Source organism: Parasteatoda tepidariorum, chromosome 1 (genome assembly GCF_043381705.1).
Source record: "Parasteatoda tepidariorum isolate YZ-2023 chromosome 1, CAS_Ptep_4.0, whole genome shotgun sequence".
Taxonomy (NCBI): domain Eukaryota; kingdom Metazoa; phylum Arthropoda; class Arachnida; order Araneae; family Theridiidae; genus Parasteatoda; species Parasteatoda tepidariorum.
In genome coordinates, this window is record NC_092204.1 from 25,224,896 (window position 1) to 25,250,243 (window position 25,348).

The 25,348-nt window shown below is 30.1% G+C and overlaps 1 protein-coding gene across 3 annotated transcripts in view; it reads right to left on the minus strand.

Moving 5' to 3' along the window:
• LOC107448201 (cell adhesion molecule Dscam1) overlaps positions 1-25,348 on the minus strand; it is a 233,495-nt gene that overhangs the window by 68,700 nt on the left and 139,447 nt on the right. For all 3 annotated transcript variants that reach the window (XR_006225556.2, XM_071177674.1, XM_043045821.2), the window contains exons 12-16: positions 10,472-10,645; positions 8,552-8,699; positions 6,793-6,941; positions 6,014-6,145; positions 293-460 (exon numbers count right to left, since the gene is read on the minus strand). Coding sequence is in view for 2 of the 3 variants with exons in the window: in XM_071177674.1 (XP_071033775.1) it covers positions 293-460; positions 6,014-6,145; positions 6,793-6,941; positions 8,552-8,699; positions 10,472-10,645 (771 nt within the window). In the remaining variant the exon portion in view is untranslated. The remainder of the gene's footprint in view (positions 1-292; positions 461-6,013; positions 6,146-6,792; positions 6,942-8,551; positions 8,700-10,471; positions 10,646-25,348) is intronic.

Genomic DNA, 25,348 nt, shown 5'->3' on the forward strand with positions numbered 1-25,348 from the left:
CATAACATAAGACTCTCGTGAAAAAAATATAGTATAGTAAAAATATAGTAAAACCTAGTTTAGAGTATGGTATTCCGATTCGCGAATAACGTTTTTATTTTGTTAAACACACAGCAGCTTTTGTTAAATACACGCTTATGTTTTTGTTATAATCTCTATCATGAATAAGTACTGTATTGCATCTATGTTTCTTTTGTTCGATTTCAATTTACTTTTCTATTTCAAATTAATTATATTTTCCTTATCGCTTTGTAAATATATACATTCTACATTCTTATTTGTTTATTTCTACCTTCGACTTGCGTTGTTATATTGATAATGCTGCTTGGTTTGCTTTTTCCAATGGAATTTTCAGCGATGATTCTGAGTTGATATGTTGTGACAGGCTGTAAAGCTCTCAAAACGGCCACACTATCTGATCCAGATACTATGAGTTGAGATGTGTGCCCCTTCCAGCTATCTGAAATAATAAAAGAATTTGTGAATTAATCCTCTTTGCTTGCTTTATGCAGTTTTTTTAATCATTTGTCTTTTGTAGAGTGCTGGAAAATATTTTATATATAAAAAGTATCCAATGAAAGTGAATGTTCGTAAATTCCATGATTCAATCACTCTTTACCGTGAAATAAACTATTGTTAAATTGAAGTACTGTAAATAATTTATGAAACAAATTGTAAACATTGCGAAAAATAAGCACATCAATGCAAATCAAGAGGATTTCGGTTTTCTTTTTCTTCTTTTTTTAATTACGCACAACTCAGTTTTTTAAAACGCTTAAATTTTGTACATAACTATTTTCAGTAACTGTACTGTGGGCGTATGTACTCTTTTTAGTTTATTTAGTTTATTATTATTTAGTCGTTAAAAAAATGATTTGCATTAATTTCCTATAGAATTGTTCAGAAGAATAAAATTATATGATGAATCAAAATAAAACTATTTACTCAATTATTAGTTTGTAATTACACCGCAAGGAATTTTTCAGAAAATCGACCAAATAATTGTTTGGTCAATTCTCTGAATTGCTCATTGTTTGATTCTTTTATTATTTCTATTCTACTGTTCACTAAATATTCACTTTCACTTTATATTATATTCATTTTGTTTATATTCACTTTCCCTCGATTTTTCGTTTCTCTTTCGTTTTGAATCGGTCCCTCAGTGGACTGATCGTTAAGACATGGTTCCCAGCAGATCACCGAAGTCAAGCATCACTGGCTGCGGTTAGTGTGCGGGTGGGTGGCCACTTGGATCAGTCTGCGTAGGGACCGAGGATGTGCGATATCGGTCCTCGTTAAACTGTTCTACCGTAAAGTGCTCGACTTCGCGTGCAGGTCGTCGGGCTACCGAAGTGGGAGTGCCATCACCTCTGCAGGGAATCAAAATTGTGACGACATGTCTTCGGATCATCCTCAGGGATGTTTCCCAGACCGTCACCAATAGACCATTGTGCTGCCCTAGAACAACGTAAATGAACTACAACAACTAGACCAATTGCTTTGAAATGCTGGCATAATCGGTGCACTTTAATCTCACTTTGTACGTACCAACTCCTAATAGAAGACTTTCAACACAAGCCACTTTATCAAATAAAATAATATGCAATAACTTTTATATTTTTAGACCAATTTGATTCGAATTTTAATACTTTAAGTCTTTATGCAGTGTTTTAATTTTTCCCCATTTTATCAGTTTTGCTAAATTGATGAGAAAATGACAAGACAGCACTTAAAAGATATTTTATTTCCGTTTTAATATATATTCTTTTTTGCATACGTATTTTCAAAAACATATGTAAACATAATTTTTTTTAACGTAAACAAATAAAAAGAATTGGACTTTACTCAAAAGGTGGACTTAGTAATATAAACGGAAGGTAAATTTGAATTCTAATTCCATTGATTATTATGTTAGAAGCACTAAACATTCACAACTGATGAAAATTTAATTTTTATTTCATATAATTAATAATTAAAACAACTTTTATCATTGAATATTAGGACATCGCGTCATCATAACCTACACGGATAAAAAGTTCTGGTAAAATTACCGTACTGTATAGTAATAACATTTATGGTAAAAAAAAAAGAAATTCTTGTTCATAAAACCAAACTATACAGTATTTAAACCATTTATTTAGACATTTTTACGTTTTTATGGTAGCGGTTTAAGGGAAATTCTAGTTTTCAAAGTTATAATTCTTATTACCACACAGTGAGTGAAAAATACAAAGCTGAGAAGTAAATTTAACTGAATGCCATGCTCTTAAGTATCATGATAAAATTGCCAAATTTTAACTTAATTCTTAAATTTTTTCACGTTTAAAAAAACGTATGTTGTTAATTTTNTGCTCGCTCATTGGATACGTTCTTAACGTCTAGCTTTTGTGTACTTTAGGCAACACTGACGTTCCGAAAACTTTTCACTGTAGAAAATTCTAAACCTGTGCATTTCAATATTAATTTAAAATTGCAAACTGTTCGCATATATTTCTTAATCACACTATTCTAAATTTCAGTTGTTGAGAAAAGTAACTGTTGTAAGTTTTGTTTTAAAGTCTTTCCCACCAGAGGGCTAAAACCAGGTGTTGTGAAACAATATGAAATAGTACTGAACGCCGGATGTAAAGCATCGGCTTCGATAAAGATAATTTTGTGAGAATGTTTTTGATAATTCGGTGAGAATTCACCCGATTAGACATATGATACTCACTACGTGCTCTTGCGTGCCGAAGCCTATCAATTAAAACGTATTAGCGCTTTATATAATATAGATTAGCCATATGATGCTCACTACGTGCTCTTGCGCGCCGAATCCAATCAATTAAAAATGAAAACTGTTGCCAGCGCTAGAAAAGAAATATCATCGGTTTTATTGATACATACGTGCGTATTAGCGTTTTATATAATATAGATTAGTTTGTGGTTACACCACAAGGAATTTTCAGAAAATCGCCGAAATCGAATCGAAAAAATTTTTCGGTCGATTGTCTGAATTGCTCATTGTTTGATTCTTTTATTATTTCTATTCTACTATACAGCTAAATATTCACTTTATATTATATTCATTTCGTTTATATTCACTTTCCCTCGATTCTTCGTTTTTCCTTCGCTTTGAATCGATCTCGCAGACACGTTAAGACACGATTCTCAGCAGATCACCGAAATCAAGCATCACTGGCTGCGGTTAGTATGCGAGTGGATGGCCACTTGGAACAGTCTGCGTAGGGACCGAGAGTGTGCGGTATCGGTCCGCGTTAAACTGTTCCACCGTAAAGTGCTCGATTTCGTGTGCAGGTCGTCGGGCTACCGAAGTGGGGATGAAAATTGGAAGGATCAAAAGGATCAAAATTGTGAAGGCATGTTTTCGGATCATCCTCAGGGATGTTTCCCAATAGCCCATTGTGCAGCTCTAGTGCGAGTTAAATGAACTACAACAACTACAGCATTCACTTTGAATCTTTCGAATAATCGGTGAGCTTTGCTCTCACTTGTACATACCAACTCCTAATGGAAGACTTTCAACACCTGCTACTTTTTCAAATAAAAAAATATTTTTAGACTAATTTCATTCGAATTTTATTATATAAAGTTTTAATGTAGCATTGTTTTAAATAGGAGGTTTTTCTCATTTTATCAGTTTTGCTAAACTGATGAGAAAATGACAAGACAACACTTAAAAGATATTTTATTACCTTTTTAATATATATTCTTATTTGTATACGTATTTTTTAAAAAAAATATGTAAACATTTTTTTTTTTAATGTAAACGAATAAATATAATTTGGCTTTAATCAAAAGGTGGAATTAGTGATATGAACGGTAGGTAAATTTTAATTCTAATTCCATTGATTCTCATGTTAGATATCCTAAACATTCACAACTGATGAAAATTTAATTTTTATTTCATATAATTAATAATTAAAACAACTTTTATCATTGAATATTAGGACATCGCGTCATCATAACCTACACGGATAAAAAGTTCTGGTAAAATTACCGTACTGTATAGTAATAACATTTATGGTAAAAAAAAAAGAAATTCTTGTTCATAAAACCAAACTATACAGTATTTAAACCATTTATTTAGACATTTTTACGTTTTTATGGTAGCGGTTTAAGGGAAATTCTAGTTTTCAAAGTTATAATTCTTATTACCACACAGTGAGTGAAAAATACAAAGCTGAGAAGTAAATTTAACTGAATGCCATGCTCTTAAGTATCATGATAAAATTGCCAAATTTTAACTTAATTCTTAAATTTTTTCACGTTTAAAAAAACGTATGTTGTTAATTTTACAGAAATCATTACCAAAGCGCTTCTGTGAAAATTACTATATTTTATGTTTCCTTAGTACCAGAAACTCGGTAATTTTTACCATATACTGGAAAGCTGGACCTTATCTTTTATTTCTTTCTGATTAATGAATGACGAAAAGGTTGCGGTCATTACATGATTTAGACTATCCTATATTTCACGAGTAAGAAATTGACATTTTGTTGCAAAAATATTTCATTAAAAGAAAGGAAAATATTTTATCTTACTTTTTAAAAATTATTTTAAGGATGGATAAATACTTACATTTATTCATGTTTTATTAAAATAACTATGATTTTTCTCTCATTGCATTTAGACATGCATCAAAACACAAGATTTCTTTTTCTTGCAACAATTTCCTCAGAAAACGAATATAATTCTGTTTTTCATAAATTTATAACAATCCTAACAATACTACGGTTTTTCTATCAAAATATATGTGAAATATTTTAAAAGAAGACATTCAAGTTTTTTTTAACTGGTTACTACTAAAACAAAGTTTATAAAACATCTATTAGCAATTGACAATAATTTATCAAAAAGAAAAAAGTTAGTAAATATTTAATGAAACAAAAGTGATTATAGATAAAGTCGTTTAGATATTTCGAAGATAAAAACTCCTTTTTTTCGAAATTTTTTTCCCTATAATTACGAGTTACAGCAAAATGCTTACTTTGTATAGTTATTAATTGCATTTGTTCATCATCGTCTTCATAATCACGCGATTTAGAACTTATGGTGGATTTTTTTTTCTTTGGAAGTAACTGCCAAAGTCACGCTAACTTAATTACGGAAGTGATGAGTGATTAATTCTTTTTAGATAAGCAGAATTGGCGTTTTCAGTTTAAAAAAAAGAATAATGTATACTAATTAAAAAAAATAAGCTCATTTTAGCAAACTTGTAATATTATTAAGTTTTCAGATCCTCTTTTTAAATTTTTTTTACGAAAAAAAAAACTTCTTGTCCTTCAAAGCACAGCTGTAAGAACAGGGTTTAAATTTTGATTAAACTTTCATTAAATTTTATGAAAAGTGAAAAAATAAATTCGATATTTCTTGAGATATTTATTTATAAAAAAATAAAGGTGGCCAAGTTGATCACCAAAAGCTGATAGTTTAATTTCAAATTGTCGCCATTTTGACTAAAATTGAAGAAATTTAAATTTTAAAAAAATGAAGTGCTCATTTGTCTTAAATTCTAGGGGAGTGGAACATGTTTAACGTTCATACCAATAGAGGTGAGAGTTTTCCCTAAGGAAGGTGGGGGGGCTCTTTCAGATTATTCTTTTTAACCCATATCTGATTATGATTTTAACCCATATCATGATCACCATAATCACAGACACGTGATCACGCAACTTCACAGCCCATGGAGTCTTATATAAAAAGAACTTTTCTGACTTTAGCGATTAATGATCACATTAACGTAATCTGAAATTGGTAGCCTCGTATTACATCTCGTACTGGTAAGTATACAAACTGGTAAGTATACGTAGACGTACTGGTAAGTATACGTATACGTACTGGTAAGTATACGAATACGTACTGGTAAGTATACGTATACGTACTGGTAAGTATACGTATACGTACTGGTAAGTATACGTACTTGTAAGTATACAAACCTGGGGACATTCTACTTTCTCCTTCATAGTTTCTGAACTGGTTAATGGAGAATGACGTATAAGAAATATCTTACCCTCCGCCATCTTGTACTGTACACTGCTGCCTGTTATGTGGCTGTTACCGTTAAAAGGGACATCCCACCGGATAGTTGCTGTTCTACTTGTGACATTTGAGACAGTCAAATTGGTCGGTGGGTCTGGTACACCTATTTGCAAAAAACAATACAAATTTATTTTTAAGTTCAAGATTATGCTAACTTGGAAGTTGCCCGAAACATCATTCGACATTTTATAATAATTAATTTCTAAATATTAAAAAATTAAAAATTTCAATATTAAATTATCGCTTTGCAGAAACTATATTTAAGTCATTATAGTTAAATATTTTAATTAAAACGCCTCATTAAGCAGCAGAACATCTTTAAAAAAATGAAAATTAAATATAGAGCTTTATACTTATACTTATTACTACTGGTTAACTGAAAATCCGATTCTCAGATCAAAAGTTATTCAAGATGGGATTTTTTTACACATTGTACATTAATTGTACTTTTGCGCATGCAAAATTGCATGAACGAATAAAAATAGCGTATTTTATTTCATTGCACTTCATCTTACCCTACATTTTATTGAAATCGAAAATAATTTAGAAACATACAAGTTTTAAAAAATTTCACAACTATATGCTTCAGATTTTAAGTTCAACTAGAAACTTTAGGAAAGTGTAATATAGATGGAAATTAAGATTGTCTATGATCATCCATGCAAAGAATTTATCGAAAGATCTGCCTGAGGCCCCAAGGCTATTCCTGAAAGTGAGATAATGACTTCATTTAGAGAAAAGCAGACATACTTTGGACTACCAACTGAAATGTAGATTCATCATAGCCAAATTCATTAACAGCTGCGCATGCGTACATTCCACTCTCTTCTCTTGAAGATGAAACGATCACCAATTCAGAAGTCACTCGATTATCGTCTGTTATTTCTCGAAAAGAATATCTGAAAAGGGAGATAAAAAGAAGTAATACCGGGAAATAAATATTTGAATGATATTTTTGAAATAATTAATGGTTGTTACATCGCTTTCGAAAATGCTAAATTAAAAATAATTGGAAGCAAATAAGACAATAATTGAATCCAAAAATAAGAAACTCGAAAATGTTATAACAAAGGGTTTTGTTCCTTTTAACTAAAAATAATGACATGCAATAGAATGCAATAATTATGCTTTAAAAAATTTTCTTTTAACGAAATTCTGGCAATTTAAGCACTAATAATCATTTTTTCAAAAAATGACAGTAAATAAACCTATTATTATTGAACCTGGATAAGTATTAATAAAACATAATCTAAAGAACTTTTTTATTGATCTGAATTATTCGCTTTCAACCTTCAGATTCTTTCCAAATTATATCTCAGTTTCTTTCAGCTTTTCGTTAGCCACGCGAGAAAGGATTCTTCGCTCAGAAAATGTAAATATGAATTTACGCTTTCATGCTTACAATAGCTCACACGCTTGATATTTCAATTTTTTGCAACCAACTTCGAAAAAGAAATAAGAACTATCTTTGTAGCCATGGGAGAGGAATAATATATAGATTTTAGTCTGCAGCAAATATTGGTTAAATATAGTATATATATATATATATATATATATATATACAAAAAAAATTAAAAATTTCGTAACAATTTTAAATAATTACCATGTTAGTTGACATGATAATATTCTAAATAAAAATATTGCTTGAAAAATTATTCAAACTTATTTAAGTCTTAATAATTGTAAGACAGTAATTAAAAAATATGTTTAATGAGGTATTATTTTAGAATCAATTTATACAGATAAAGAGCCAGCAACAAAGAAATGGGGAATATGGAATTGTCAAAATTTTAACAATTCGCGTGTCCTTTAATATTTTTAGCATAATATTTTAAATTATTTATAAAAGGACTTTTTTCCGTCGAAATCTATGTTATATTTTTCGATTCGAGTTAATTTATGTTAATTTTTAGATCTTAAAATATAATGTCAAGTTGTGAAGAATAGGTCCCTTTTTAATATTAAGTAAGGTTCGAAGCTGGCAAAAGCCGTTTGTGACATTTGTGTTATGCATGAAGTGGGTGCCATATAGCTGCCATACATAGAGTATATAATTCTCCGTAGGAGTAATTACAGTGAGACCTCTCAGGAGAGACCACTCTCCGTTCCACAATAAAATGGCCGTTGATGGAGGTTCATCGTTGACCATTTCCGTATTTGGCGCAGATGTTTGCCCGGTTGCTGGGGGATTTTTTAATAGTCTCTCTTAAAGGTTTTCTTCAACACAAAGTCTATGGAAACAATTCCGTACAAACAATTCCGTCTCAAAAGTGGTCGAAAATGGTCGTTATATAGAGGTGGTCTTTTCTGTAGATTTCACTGGAATATCATTTTACTGGCAAATGGGGACTCTTAATTCTATCATGTGATATTATGGTCCGAATAAAAGTGATTCAGTTAAACACACTTTATTAAGGTTTCAGCCCATTTATACAATATTATGGTTTAAATTACTGATAGATGACATCAAACGATTTTTCAGAGATTGCAATTAATGAGCTATAATCACCTTGACTTCACAGTCACAGGTATGGGAGTCTTGTTCTTTTGCCAAGTGATCACAATTGGAGTGTTGCCCTGTGCTGTGCATTTCAGGCTTGTATTGTCACCCTCTTTAATTGCACGACTCTGGTACGTCTCTTCAAATTTAGGAGGAACTAATTATAAGAATTAAAAGCATTAAAACTATTTACTAAGCAATTAAACTTGTTTTTATAGCATACATAATCTAGAGTTAAACTAATTCCAACAATAAGTACTTCATTTGAGTCAGGAAATGAGTAAGTAATGTTTAAAAATTAAGTTTCAATACATTGTTATAATATATGTTGAAGCGTGTTTAGATTTATAGAAAAAATGCATAATATATATGTTACTGTGAATGACAGAAATGGGCGGTTGTTGACTTTCCACCGGTGAATGTTAACAATCACATTGTCGCTTTGGTAAATTTCCGAAACATATACTAAGGTTCAGTACCACTGCTCGGTATGCCCACATCAATGTTTCTTAAAGGTCAAGCTCGACTGCCAGTTTGCATTTTATCGGTACTCCGGCCACTGATGTTTATCCTAATCTATCCTCAGAAGATATTAAACTATCGTATAAAAGTAATATTATCAAAGAATAAATTAATATCAAATCAGATGTAACAAATATTTGGGGCATTCACCAAAATGACTAAGTGATTGTTCACATTCACCGGTAAAAGTCGATATTCGCGTGATTTCGGTCATACACTCGCAACATATATATTCGAAAAGTAAATATTACATTAGTAAAAGTTTAAACATAAAAAATATATGAGTAATTTTTCGTTTTATCTAAAAACATTAGTACAGAAATAGAGATGCATAAGCGAATATTAAAAATATCCTTAATAAAATATGAATAGTTTTGATAGGAATTATCTTCAGTTTTTTATATCCAAGTGAAGAGACACTAGTAATTTTTAATCGTGATAGATCATATTTTAAATTTTGAAACAATTATCGCAGTTTACAAGTTGGCTTTACAGTCCCAATTCAACCTGAATTAAAGAACAAAGTGTAGCAGACAATTTAGCTCATTGTTTGCATAGAAAGTGTTACCAACCAAGCATACTGAAGTCACAATTCTTGATAGTCCCATCAAAAAAGTTTGATGGTTTATGTTGGTTTCAGTGCGATTGATGATGGTCACCATCATTCAACATTTCTCATTATGCGTTCATGGTTTTTGACATGCCAGCAAACTTGCATCATTCCATGATTGTACTCTAGTAGTATGATGGTTAACCATCAAGAGAAGTTTGATTCTCATGGATCAACAATCAATGATAATCCATGATGGTTCCAACTGTACATTTCCATGATGGTTTGATTGGAATTCTTGTTGGTTCCCAGGAATATACCATTAAAACAATTTAGGTTTTTAATGTTGGACCATCATTAATCAATCCGAATTCCTACTTCAGGGTGATGATCGTTCATGATCATTTCAACATTTGATTTCTAAGAAACTATGATGAAAATTTCCAATGGTTCAGCATGTACAAACCATCACAACAAGTTGGTACTCTTATGTTGGACTATCATAAATCTGTCCAAATTCCTACATTGTGGTGATGGTTACTTATGTTAGTTACCTACAAAATATAAAATTTTTCATGATGGGATTATTGATAGTTACCATAAAAATTATGTTGGTCCATCAATGGAAAACTATCAACATTTGACTTGGATAAGCATTATTACTTTTCTGACTGTCCATTATAGTGTAATGAGATAGCCTTATATGCATGAGTTAAGTTACTGCTCTAGTTCAACTCTGTCAGAGATTATTATTATTATAATCAGTAAAACTAAATCACTACTAAAATTCTCTTATCACAAAGCAATGGACTAGAAAAAATTTCGTTTTAATGTAAGTTTACTAAATTATAACTCACCTTGAATATTTAGAAAAATGACTTTGCTCAGAGCAGCTCCGATTCCGTTATTTGCTTGACATAAATAAAATCCTTTGTCAGACAACTCAACATCCCACAAAACAAGAGATCCATTATTGTATTGCCTGATCCTTGGACTGGAAGTCACGTAACCGAAATCTCCCGGTGAAGACTCTGTTCAACAAACATAACACAGTTAAATGCAGATAAACAAAGGTTTATGAACAGGTACTCTTAATTTTTTAGATTAAAAGTCCTAAAATGGTCGTTATTTGTATGAGATTTAAATTATTGTACGGGATGCGTTTAGAAATTGATTTTACCATGCATTTATGTGGCAAATGTTTTAAGGAACTAAAGAAAAAGTCATTATTTGCTTTTTCTTCCGCTTATTAAAACAATCTTAATTACATTTTACAAAATTTGTTTCTTTGCTAAAATATAGCAAGGGTCGCCATTGATTCGGGTGTTCAAATTAACGCTACATTTTTCTTGTTGTGCAAAATCTGCAAGGCTTAGAAACTTTATATTACGTAGGTGTGTAGAAACATTTACCGAAAATTCAATGGAGTAAGAAATTTAAGATATAGTAATTTATAATGAAATTATTAAATTTCGATTTCTTGTAAAAATACTATGCTGGCCGCTCTGCAGGCCGCCACAGAAATGCAAGCACAGAGTTAGAATTGTATGTACTGAAAGAGCCACATTTGTTTATTAATTTCATCATGATCAATCTTTGTTCCTAACATTAAATATTTTTTCCAAATGCAGTTGAATATTTTTAAAATCCATGAAATGATTCATTTTATTTTGAATAACATATTAACAAATGATTATATATTTTATTTTTAAAAAATCATGCTTTTTTTTAAAGATAAAAAGACTTGTAAGAAAAAGAAATGATGACGAATAAAAAGAAGTCCCGAGTGAATAGTTGAGTAGAGTAAATAGAAGATGAAGCCTCCTTGTCAATGTAAAAAATATAAGAAAATTCAATCATTGAAACAAAAAAAATTTAAAACTCTTTTTATTCATACAAAACACGTGAATAAACGAAGAATATTAATATTAAAAGTAATCATTTTATAGATTTAATCATTTTATTTGAAATAAATTTAAATTTTAAAACGCACATATATGATTGAGTAGTCATGACTACAACAAATGAAATGCTTTTCCATTGCATAAAATTTTAGGATCCCTTTAGTGTGAATGTTAAAGTGACTGAAAGTTTCGTTTCAGTATACAATATTAAAGTTTCTAAATGTTTCGTCATAGCATAGAAAATAAATATTTTTGAGTTACATCGTAGCAATGTAATTTTCATTCTTGTTTCTCTATAGTATGCGATTATAATGTTAATGTATCCATAAGTTCTTCTATCGTAGTCATTGATAGCTGATCCTATTATTCAATAACTGAAATATTTCTTTTACAATGAAAAAAGAGGCCTTTGTAATTGAACTTAGTTTCAATAGAGGCATATTTTTTACAGAACTTAAGCCTCTTTCATTGAATGGAACGGTAACATAACTCAAAAATGTTCACCTTTTACCAAATTTTAGAGAATTATTTAGCCTACGTTTTTTATTCAATACAATTGTCTATGAACCAGTTTATATGATGAATATATTAAGAAATTTTGTTTAAAATTTATAATCCGTTTTTTAAACTTGGAAGCCCAAATAAGCGTGGCCCGGGCGAGTGTAGAAGGGATTGGGCGTGAATGCATTTAATATACCTGGCATACGCAAAAGCACACGATCGAAACAGACTCAGATCTTAGTGCGGGCTGCGTCAGGGTGAGGGGATTGGGCGTGAATGCATTTAATATACCTGGCATACGCAAAAGCACGCGATCGAAACAGACTCAGATCTTAGTGCGGGCTGCGTCAGGGTGAGTTGATCAGTACACAAGTGACGATCGTGCTCATAGACCTGCAGTGTTAGTTGGGGAAAGCTACGCTAAAACAAATCCGTAGAAAGAGAGTGATTAGTTTCTTGATAATTAATTTAATGGTGTCAAAGTACCAGCAAAGATTGCAATGCAACGATTATTCACAAAATAGCTTCAGGCACGATCTGTTTTGAACTAAGCAAAAAAAAANGGCACGATCTGTTTTGAACTAAAAAAAAAAAAAAAAAAAACATTCTGAAACGCGTCCGAACAACAGAAATTGTGAATGCTGTTAACCATAAAATGTTCCAGAGTCCAAGCAAATTCAGCCGACGCCAGGCACAAGAGACCATTATACCACGTAATCTCGTCCATGAACCTTCAAGTCTAAGGTGTTTTGCAACAACCCTCATAGTCTTCAAGAGCTGCAAAAGAACATTCCTGATGAGATTGTAGTAATTCCAGAATCTCAACTTCGATCTACTTTTCATATTTTGCTGACCAGGGCCCGAAAGTGTCGAAGAGATTAATGGTGATCATTTTCAACATCTGCTATACGCAGGTCAGCGAATTGTTTCCTTTCCTTTGTTCTTTTATATCTGGAACTCTGTTTTTCGAATCACTTTTACTTGCGCCACCCTCCATATGGCAATTTTTTTTACATATACACGTTGTTAACCACGATAAGAGAAAAGGTTCTTTGGTTTGGATCCCTTTTTAGTTTAAAAAGTAAGCACAGTTTTAACATTATAAGACAGGGAAAAAATTTGCGTCTTTTATTTATATTTTCATAATGATTTGACACGCACTGTACGCATTTTTCCTGATTAAATAAATCATATAAATTGATTTTAATATGTTTCGCTAAGAATGAACATTTTCTTTTATAATATGAGCTATTTTTTTGTTAAATATCGTAAATTAACGTCTAGAAAATATTTTCTATTCGGAATTGAAAAGAGCTGTTTTAAAACCGGTTGTCAATGTTATTATCCTCAATGTTAATTGATTAGTTGCAACGAAACATTTCATGAGAATCATTACCATCTGCCTAATACATTCATCGGAAAATCGTAATATTTTGACAGGTCTGATTAAATTTTCGTCTCAAACATTCTGTAAAGAGATTCTATACATTAGGAATAGAGATATTACTAAAAGGTTTTCCGAATTCAAAGTGATAATTTTAATTAATGAATAAACTAAGAGCAACGTACTATACTAACTTAAAAAGGTTAATTTCAAAAATTATTTATATTGATAGATAAAAATCCATAACTAATATTTAATGTTTCAAAGTACTTATAAATTTAAACAACAATGGATTATGATCTGTTCTCTAAAGGTGGGATCATAATAAAAATATATAGCTCTGATTCTAGTTAAGTTTAAATACAATTCACAGTAAAAATTTTAGAGTCAATTTATAACTCTCTCTAGCAACAGGCATTAACATAAATTATTGCAAAAGTTGTCTATAAGTGTCTTAAAAATATATTTACAGAAAATAAGGGCTGATTTGGGAAATTCCGTATGTTAACCGAGCCAATATAACACCAAAAGAAACTATTAGATTTATCTATTACAAAAAATTAGACAAATATAACATAAATAAATTTGCACCACCGATATTAATCAGTTGGATAGGTTTTATTTATTTTAAATGAATTAATAATCAATTAACATATTAAAAAAAGATTTATTTAACGCTAATGGGCTCTTCCATCCGTTCTATGACACTCCTCAACCCCAAAAGATTGCCGTGCAATTTTGTATACTGCAATAGCTTTCGAACAAATATAAATTTCGAAACAAACTCAAATTATGTTTAGAAATAAAAATGTCTGTTTTAGCACTTCAAATTTCACTTTCGTAGTTATGTTTCTGAGGGATGCAGAGCGGACCATATGGTATTTTTTGCTGTAAGTTCAACATTTAAAAATTCTTGCACTAACTGTCCTATAGTAAATAGTTTTATTCCATCGTATTATATGTACATCTTTCTACAAACCAAAATAATTTCATGCTTCTAATAATTGTGAATGACCGAAATTGGTAGTAGTCGACTTCCACCGGTGAATGTTGACATTCACATAGTCACTTTGGTAAATGTCCTAAATAAATACTAGGTCTAGTTAAGTACCACAGCCCGATCTGCCTTACACTGATGTATTTTTAAGATCAAGTGCCACTGCTCAATATACAATTGCCCGGTATGCCCTCTTCAAGTGCCACTTCCCAGTATGCGTTTTACCGGTACTCTGAACACTGATGTTTCTTCTCATCTATCCTCAGCAGATATTAAAATATCGAATAAATATAATAATATCAACGGATAAATTAATATCATACCGGATATATTTCGGAAATTCTCCAAAGCGACTATGTGATTGTTGACATTCATTGGTGAAAGTCGACGTTCTCTTGACTTGGATCATTCACGATAAAATATGTTTTAATGGTAGTAAAGTGAATTTATTTTAGTTTTAATTTCTGGAAAGCAATATATACTAAACTCACTTTAAAATCCCCCTCATATTCGTGATAGTATCTGAAATAAATATACACATATTTAAAAAAAAAAAACTCTCATCTTTAAGATATTCCTTGTCCTTCATCAAAACTATTCAACCAGGGCTCTTTGTCCTGGTGTAAAAGGGAATAAAAAACGATTCAACTGCAATTTAAACATAATCATGAAGTGTTATGGCCGCATAAATCAGCATGTCTCGAGCACCCATTAAGCTAATGTGTTTCTTAAGCCTAAAAAAAAGAATAAACTAATGTTTTCTACTTACTATAGTTACTGCAAATAAAAAGCACTTCATCTTTCCACTAACTGTGTGCTTTAATATCGTTAAAATGGGAACCGTTTAAAGAAAAGCAGTTAATTCACTTGCGTGAAAAATTTTATTTTCGGGGAATATTTAAGCTTCTTAATTAAAGAATGTTTCAAACAAAAAGCATATGTTTATTAAGGTATTAATTGATACACTAAATAAGTACTAAATTATACTATTTACTAAATTATGCTTAATTAGAAGTATTAAATAACACTAATTACTAAATTATATTAAATGCACAGTGCGCAAAATGAACAACGGAGCACCCTGAATAATTTTGATCTAATGATCGGGTTTTCCTATTCTTGTACACAATCTTAATGGTTCGAGGGGTGACATCAGATTTGCTAATTAATTAGTGCAGACGATATGAATAAACATACCATTTTTTCGATGGATTCCGATTTCTGATCCCCGAAATATGAGGGGTGGCCGCAATCTGGGAAATACGGTCCCCATACTTAGGTCAGGAGAGCGGTTAGACGCCATAATGTTGATTTTATTTTCTGCGTATTTCGCCATGTCTCGAGAACTTTTTACGCGAAGTGAAACATTTTTGCACTTAACTAACTAATAAATTAGTTTATCTAAGAATAATTCAATGAAAAATATAGCTTTTAGTAAATCTTTTATTTTTTTATTATTTCATTTAATTATGGTCAAAAATTTTTGAATTATAAGATATACAATTTTTTACCTCATTTAAAGGAGTCCAGTCTTATAGGGCAAAATAAGAAATTTGAACAAAATTGGCCGAATAGTTCCTGAGAAACCGAATTCTAAAAATAAGGTTTCTTTAAAATTCGATTTCTCAGGAACTATTCGGCCGATTTCGTTCAAATTTTTTATTTTGAAATGAAAAATTAAATTCTTTAAAATGAATTAAAAACTGAGAGATTTATAATTTCAAATTTTATCGACCATTATTAAATAAAATAATAAAAAATAATAAATATTTGCTAAAAGCTTCATTTTTCATGGAGTTATCTTTGGACAAAGAAATTTTATAGTTATGAGCAAATATTTTTCAATTCACTTTAGAAATTCTTGAAACGTGGCAAAATAGGCAGAAAATAAAATTAAACAGTCCAAACTTTGGAATAATCTCCTAACCAAACTGTGGAGACATAATTTCCCAAATGTCAGCCACCCCCTATATTTTGGGGATCAGAAATCCTAATCCGTAGAATAAAAGGTATGTTTTTTCAGAGAAAGTACGTTTTTGTGTCTGATTTCGTAACTTAAAATATTGTCGGCACTAATTTATTAGCATATTTGAGTTCACCCCCCAGAACCTTTAAGATTGAGTCCTAAACGCGAAAATCAGATCATTAGGCCAAAATTTATTCTGGGTGGTCAATTTCTTATTTTGCGTGATGTACGTATATTATATTTTACCATCAGGATCCTCTGTCTGCAATTCTTAATGAGAAATCATTCGCGGTTAGGGACATTTTTTAATTTAGTAATGCCATCAGATAAAGCAGAAGCACATTAAACCATTTGCACGTAAACGTATGATTCACATTTGAAGAAAGAAAGGAAAAAAGAGAAAATTCTCGAATAAAAGTATTTCTTTCAATACTAGTAATTGACATAAATTTTAAAAAAAACTAATTGCTTTTAAGAATGTATTGTTTTATTAAAATATGATGTGATTAACCCGATCGATAAACTCGATTATAGATAAATGTAATTTTTAAGTGAAAAATACTTCATTTTATTAAGCTGAGGTATAACAAATAATAATAAATTACATAATACAATTGTTTCAAATAGGGTAAATAAAATAATTCGTTCAACTAACTTACAAAGCAACGAAAATATACAGATGTAAATAAATTGTAAAAGCTTGTAAATTTACTGATTAATGATATTAGATGCGGCAAATATAATTATTTTCCAGCTTATGATTAAACTATTGAAAAAATTTAATTAATTGGGGAAGAAATAAATTATAAGTTTGAAGTTTAACTTGTCTTAAATATGGAAAATGAAGTAATTTCATAAGTAAATTTTTATATGTATCGAATAATTACAAATGATAATAAATTAAGAACAGTAATAAATTCAAAAATAAACCGATTTTAAATAAATAAAGTTCATTTCCGGCTATTATGCAAAACATCAAAGAATCACGAATTAATCAAGTGAAAATGTTAATCAATTATAAATGTTTAAATATTTAAATATTAATTTGTTTTAATAATGCTTAATAAAATAATTTTTTGATTTAAACTTGAAACTTAAAAAAGAATTGTAAGTGTTCTGAAGTATAAATAACTGAATTTCGAAGATTAAACTGTCTTAAATTAGGTAAATATAATTAGTTTCCAACTTTTATTCAGAGTCTCGCAGAATTTAAACAAATTTATGTCCGCATGAAGCATGCTTGAATTTGAGCATTCTAAAAATTAATGTCTTTATTTAGACAATACTTAGTTAGGTTTAATGTAAGCAATAAATTAATGCCATACAAAAAACTATAGACTAAATCCTAAACGAGAAAATATATTTCTTGAGGAGTGATTGCTCGCTTAATAGACCAAGACTAGAAGAAAAATAAAGATCTGGGCTAAAATAGATTGCGGATAAATAACTTATTTCGTGACCTGATATTTGTATTAAAGGCAATAAATTCAGTTTCTATTTTTGGACAAAAATAAAAAAATTCTATAAAAAATTATCCATAAAAGCATTTACTCTTCTATTACTTTTATACATAGCTAGCTCATTTGTTAATTAGAACAAAGAGAAATCAAAAAAGTTTCAGTTCAAAAAATTCGAATTTTAACGAGGTCAAAAATTATTTTTTAAGTATTATTTATAAATTATTTTCCCACTTTTTAAAATATTGAAGAATTTACATTTGCTTATATCTTCTGTGTTGTTGAGAGTTAATAAAACTTAACCTTTAAATAAATATTGACCCTTTGTTTAATAAACTAACTTCTATTGTATTATAAACTTACTTCTATTGTTTAATAAACTAATATCTCTCGAAAAATATCGACTAAACCACAAAAGGCATTGTACATTCCTTGATGAATGATTGTTCTCTTAATAGAGCAAGACTAGAAGAAAAGCAAGAGCAAATAGATTGTGGATAAATAATTCCTCTCGTGACCTGCTATTCGGATTAAATGTAATAAATTCAATTGCTCTTTTGTGAAAAAATGAACAAGTCAAACATAACTATTGTTTTTACTGTCATTCAACGAACAACTTTAGAAACATTCTAGAAAGAAATGAAGAAAAAAGAACAAATAGTAAACTGTAACTCATCATAGCTTCAAATTCATTACGACGAAAAAAAGTCATATGTCATCTCACTGTAATAAAAATGCCAAGTCTTAAGTGATTTTACTTTTTTCATGGTTCAATTCACTTTTTCCCAAATCCTGGAGTCGGGAAAAAATAGGGAGTGGAATGGAAAACCGGAGAACAAATCCCTTCTCATTGCGTTTTCTTCTAAAACATAAAGTTTTCCTCACCCCAACTCTGGCTTTGGCCCAAGTGTTTTGCAGAGGAAAGTGATACGCGCAAGAGATCCAAGAAAGAATTATGACAGATACGATTTTTAAGAATACGAGCTTTTACCGGAAATGCCGGGTGATTTTTCATTGCTAGATTTTCCAAGTTCTCGAAAGACTGCAAATAAATTCAAAGCTGCAATAATTTATATGTATTGTTTAAGTTATGAATACCAAATAAAAATCATTGTTTCATATAAAACACAAATACAATTTTTAGAAAAGTAAACAAATAGAAACTCAGCGTAAAACTCATTATTGTGCAATAGATAAGATATCATAAAAGCGAAACTTATGATTAAAAAAAAATTTTTAAAAATATAAATCTCAGTTATTGATCGTAAAATGTTAACTTTGAAAAAGATTTGTTAAAATTATTTCTATATGTAATGATACTATATTATTTTCAACTCGATGAATATCCGATCTTCGCACAGTTTGTTAAGAAAGGTGAATAATCCATTAATCAGTTTTGATTATGCATCATACCGATCTACGATATCATGTGCAAAACTGAAACTCATACTAACACAAATAATTCAGTGGAAGCAATTCCATTTTTTTAATTTTATTATTATTAGATTAAACAAGACATGTTTTTAGAAATTCATCCATCAAAAATAAAAAAAATAAAAAAAAAGAAAAAAAAAGAAAAGAAAAGATTAACTGTATTCAGTGTAATTTGACATAATTATCGAGGTCAACCGTAGTTGATATTTAAAAATTACCGGTAAAAATATTTTTGAGGGTACCCCTTGGCGAAATTGGCGACTTATGTTTGGCGCCATTCCAGTTTGGGCGGAACAGTGTGATAACAAGAATGGCTGACAAAATATAATGATATTTCAATTAAGCATTGAAAAATTTCAACAAAACATCAGCCAAAACTTTATAAAATTGCAATGAACCCGATATGAGCAAAATTAATAAACTCAATGAAATGCATTTTGAGTCGAAACAAAAATTAATGGAGTAAGCACAGAAAGAAAAGGAAAAAAACAACTCACTTCTTCGTTAAGCTTGAATATCCTCAGATTTAGGTGATGCACCGAATTCTCTAATAGCAGTAAGATACTGTCTAAACTTATCATGAATAGAATCTGTGTGCCTCCATCGCCACATAAATTCGGCGAAATACGAATCGAAAATGGCGTCTGTGGTACCGGACTGGCGATGAAATTTTTTTCTAAAGTCCCTTTTTATGACTGCCCACATACCTTCGATCTTATTGACCAGAAGCAAAAGTAATCTTACCAGCCGGTATCCAACGTAGAACGAACGGACCTTTGAAATTACATATACCAGGGGTGGCGAACCTTCATGCACCAACGTGCCATTTTTTCTAAAATATATTGCAATGAAGTCATAGACGTGCCGACAAATAGTTTTGACTTCGTGATTATTGGGTAAATAATAATACTAAATTTTATCAATTCAAAACTTTTTATTTACTACAAAAAATGCAATTCTCAACTTTTGCAATGTTTCAGTTATACGCGTAACTCAACTTAAAGTAACATCAGTGTGACTTCTGTTGTTGCAGATTAGATGACAAATAACTTATATTAGGGTTATAAGATGTTAGTTAATTTTTTTTTGCTAGTTATTTATTGTTCGCTTGTTTTTTTGTGGTTATTAATTGCTTTCTTGGCATTAATTGTTCTTTTTTTGTGAATTTTAATTGAATTGTTAATATGCTTCATAGTAAATTTTGTGATCAGTGGCGTGCCCAAAATATTGTATCGCGTGCCGTAAGTGGCACGCGTGCCACTGGTTCGCCATCCCTGATACCGTTCAACATTTGAAAATAACGCTAAAATCTAAACCAATCAGATTCACGATTGGGTTTCAACATCGCCCAGCATCGTATTGGCGATCAACTACAATCCCAACTTGGCAAGAATCAAGGGGCACCCTCAAATACAGTCCACCCAAATTACCATTTCATTAATTATTTCCGGTATTTAAACTTTTCGAAAGGCCATAAGAACCTACTTCAACAGCACTTATAGTTGGCATCTTGGAACCAGAATTAGTATATTTAGTACTTACTAAAGCCTGTACTTATTATATTAACAATAGTACCTATCACCAAAATTTATTAAGCATTATTGAAGTCAATAAAACTAGCAATCTTATACGGTTTGCATATGCGAGATACCATTTTTGTTCTCTATTAATTTATCTTTTTATTAAAAAAACCTATTAAATTACTTAAGCATCACTGGCACCAGTGAAAATGTGACAACTTTATACAATTCTCATACACTAATAAGAACTATTTGTGTTCATCATTAATTTAGCTTTTTAATATAAAGCTTTTTTGTTTCAATTTGCATCCATTACCAAATTTAATTAACCATTATTGGTGCCTTTAACAATATGGCAAATTTATACGGTTCTCATATGTGAATAAGTACAATTTCTGTTCTCCATTAATTTAGCTTTTAAATAAATAAAAAAAATTTCAATTTCTTACTTATTATCAATATTATTTGAGTACAAAATTATTAATGTTACTTATTATCAACATTAGTATTTTTAGATGACATTTAGAAAATAAAAATAGGCTCTGATGCTCTGAAGTCGTAAGGATAAAAAAATTTAAAATTTTAATGCAAAATCATAAATCTTTGATTCAAATATCTTTATCAGTACTTACAGTGAGAAAAGAATTGTGGTCTAAACTACCAGAATAAGGTAAAATTTACCGTGTTTCTTGTTCTATGGAGGCACCAAAAAGCTCTGTAATTTTTACCCAAGTGATTTTGGTAAAATTAACAATTAAATATGGTTTCATATATATGGGATAAAATTTGTTAAATGTGGAAAAATTTGGCAATTTTATCTTGATACCTCAGTAAATGGCATAAAAACCATTTTTTCTCTTAAATTTTTCTTTTCAATTTTGTATTTTTTACTAGTGGGTTAATAAGAACTATAATTTTGAAAACCGGAATTTGCATTACCATCTGAGTAAAATAATTAGCAAATGAATTAGTATAACTACAGTACATTTTGATTTTTTAAAACAAAATTATGTTTTTTTATAAAGAAAAAAATATATTCATACATAGGGTTTCACGTTCCCTTCCACTAGCCTCCCTCTCCCTTTCTGGAAATTACAATCCTTAAAAAATGTTTAGAAAAAGAAGTTAGCTGGTAAGGAATATATAATAACTTTATAAATTTTAAAAAAAAATTTCAAAATTTCGAGAAATAAACTTTTTTAAAAAGGAAAATTTTTAAGAAATTTCAAAAAAAAGTAACGCTTTTTTTTCGATATTCTCGATACAAATAACAAAATTTTTCTCAAAAAAGAAGAAAAATAAGTACAAGTACTAAATTTGAAAAGGGCTGAAGTGCAAGTGAAAGTACGTTCTTCTTACTTTTGCTTTTTTTAGGAGTAACGAAAGTATGATCCAAAGTTAATTATTATGGCGTTAGACAGTACAACCAACAACAAGCACTTACAGTTTCATAGTGTATGTTATTTTCACTCAGCGCCATAAATATCAGTGAAATAAGTGTTGCGGAAAAACTGATAAAAGTCTTAAACCTTGTTACACCCATAAAATTTTATTAAAAGACATAAAACTCAGCATTTTTACAACGTCTCCAACTTAAAATAACGAGAATTTCAGAAGTTGCATTAAAAAAAATCTTGTAACATATCTTATGCAAAACATTTCCTGTTAAAATGATCTTTCTCCATTAAGGATTTTTAAAATGTTTATTTAAAAATATGAATAACACTTCCATTTTTTTTCTTCTTCCACGTTGAAATTGCTTTTCTGAAAAGAATTTAGAGGAAACATTTGTGGAATTTCATTAATTACAAAATATTTGAGGGAAATACTTTAATCGATGTGAGGAAAAATTTAAAAACAAATGTTTCATCGCTGAGTTACAGTTTCTCTTACTGTGATTATAAACTTCATTTCACAAATTTTACAAAAATTTTCATTTCCGGGAATTTTGATTTTCTACACTTCTATTCAGTGTGGTTGCTTAGCAACGCTGCTCTGAAGCAGTTGGCTGTCCAGAGAAGAATGCAGTTTCAACTTTATTTTCTGCTTTTATTTTTAAGGGAAAGCAATTAACGCCATAAGCGGCTTTAATCCATTTTGAAAGTGCTTCTTAATACATTTCGAAAAGGAAAGAATTCAATCTTTTTTAATATTTGATATTGGTTGGTCATATATTATGAAGCAGTTATACTTTGCTTGCTATTATTTTCGTAACGCAGTTACAAACTGTAAATATTTTGTAACGCAATTACGAAATATTTACAGCCTTATTTTTAAAAGTATGAACCATAAAGAAACGCTACAAGTATCAAAAATGAATAATTTTTTTCCTGCGAATTACTATCCTAAGTGCCAAGTTCACCATGCATAAGGACTCGCGAAAAGATAACACTAAAAGTAATAGTTTTAATTGTTATTAATGCCAAATGAAGTCCATGCAAATTCAATGTTATAAACTCTGAAAGTATCAATAATCAAAATTCTTTCGTTCTTTATTTTTTTACGAACTAATGTCCTAGGTACTAAGCTTACTAGAAATGTGGACGCTTAAAATGATAACCTTATTGTTATAATTTAAAAAAAAATCGAAAGTTGAAAGTCCATAAGTATCGCAAGGTACACTTTTTGTAATTGCTAGTAAATATGTACGCGATTAAAATTTTTTAAAAAAGATTTAAAAAATAAACAAAGCATTTACAAATTATAATAATAGATATACAGAGTGTCCCAGGATTTCTGTAACAAATTTTAAGAGAGATAAAGGACATCTGAAAGATTCAGATTTGCGAAGCAACTTACGGTCAGAAATGTCTTCGTTCATCCCTAGGTGTTGTTGTTCACAAGAAGAATTAGACGTGGAGGACCAGTCCCCTAGCCACCATGCTCTCCTGACTTAAGAAACATGGATTTCTATGTTTAAGGTGCAATAAAAAGTGCTGTGTATGCGACATCTGTGGATTCCTAAATGGGCCTGGTTGCAGGAATCATTCGTTTTGCGGCCAATATCTAACAAATTCGAGGTATGCAGGAGCAAGTCTGCCAATTCATGGCCGAATCGCTAGCATGGGATTACCACAGCGCATATAGTATCTTTGAGATACATATGATCTCATTCTGTGATCTAAGTTGAGCGAGGGATGATTTCAAATGATTTCAGTCTCATGTCCCTTTGTTTCTGGTACCTGTCATAATACTTTCTCTTCACGTTTCTGACCATGGATTGCAAGCCAATTTTGAGTTTTGATGCCCAATACTTTCCCTTAAAGTTAGTCCCAATAATACTGGGAAGTCCTGTATAAGCACTAGAGGAAAGACAGTTTGGTTCCTATAGTTAAAAATATTGAAAAATTGCCCACAAGTATAACAAAAGTTGCCAGAAACAATAACAAAAAATATCCGAAAAGTAAACCAGAGAAGTATAACGACTAAAAACTTTAGATATAATAAAAAGTCAGATTTTTTCGTGTTTTTTTTCCTGTTTTGAAATATTTCTTCAATTGAGCTTACATTGAATTCAATATTTGTCCTCACGTATTTTCTCTAGGAAAAGGCGCAAAACAATAATTGACGCAAACTTTTATAAATTTTCGAGTTTTTAAAGAACTCTAAGCGCATACTTCCAACAACTACTTATATTTCTTCAAAATATCTACTTGCAACGCGAATTACATTAACAAAATAGATAGTTTTAAATTTTTAGTTAAGTTATTTGCAAATTGAGTCATGCAGGAATGAAAAAAAGAAATTAGCTTCCAAATCTTTAATTTTTTCATATCCGTGTCAAAACAAACAGCTCAGTATTTATCAAATTTATATACTTTTAAGTTTATGCTTCTAGCCTATATTTTAACATACAGTTTTAAACCCTATTTTTAAAGCATCAAAATTCAGATAAATTATGACAGGATTTCTCCAGATTACGCAGTAGGAGGTATTTTTTCAGCCTTCTAGGTTTACTTGAATTGACTTTACTCAAAATTTTAAATTTTAAAATAACAATTGAGAGGAGAATTTGTCATGAAAAGTTTCTCCTGCAGTATAGCGTCTTCTTAAGAGGCCTCTTCCCTCATTATCTTCAAATTGAGATTAAACTTTTCATTTTAACTTGCGCGCTCTTGATGGGTTTTTTTTTGTACTTATCAAACTTTTGATAATAGTGCCTCATACGACAGCTATCTTTCAGAAAATGAAAAGAAAAATTTATTACTGAAGATTACTATCATTTAAAAATACTATAATTAAAAAAAAACTACTATTGAAAAATACTATTATTTAAACATTTTCTATTTTCCCAATTGTATAAATCGGTTAGAAAATGTAATTGAAAGTAATAGATATGCTAAATTTAGAATAGTACTCCGAATTACATGAACAACTAAAATTATAGCGATTTATATCTTCAAAAGTTCAGAATGAATTATATGAATAACTAGCCTCCTGTGGCTACCATCTGATCCCCCTACACAAACTTACCTCTTCGTGGCAGCACGCCCCTTATTACCCCGATAAGTAGTATAATGGCGAATTGAAACTTTTTCTTTTAGTTTTCTTATATATATATATATATATAT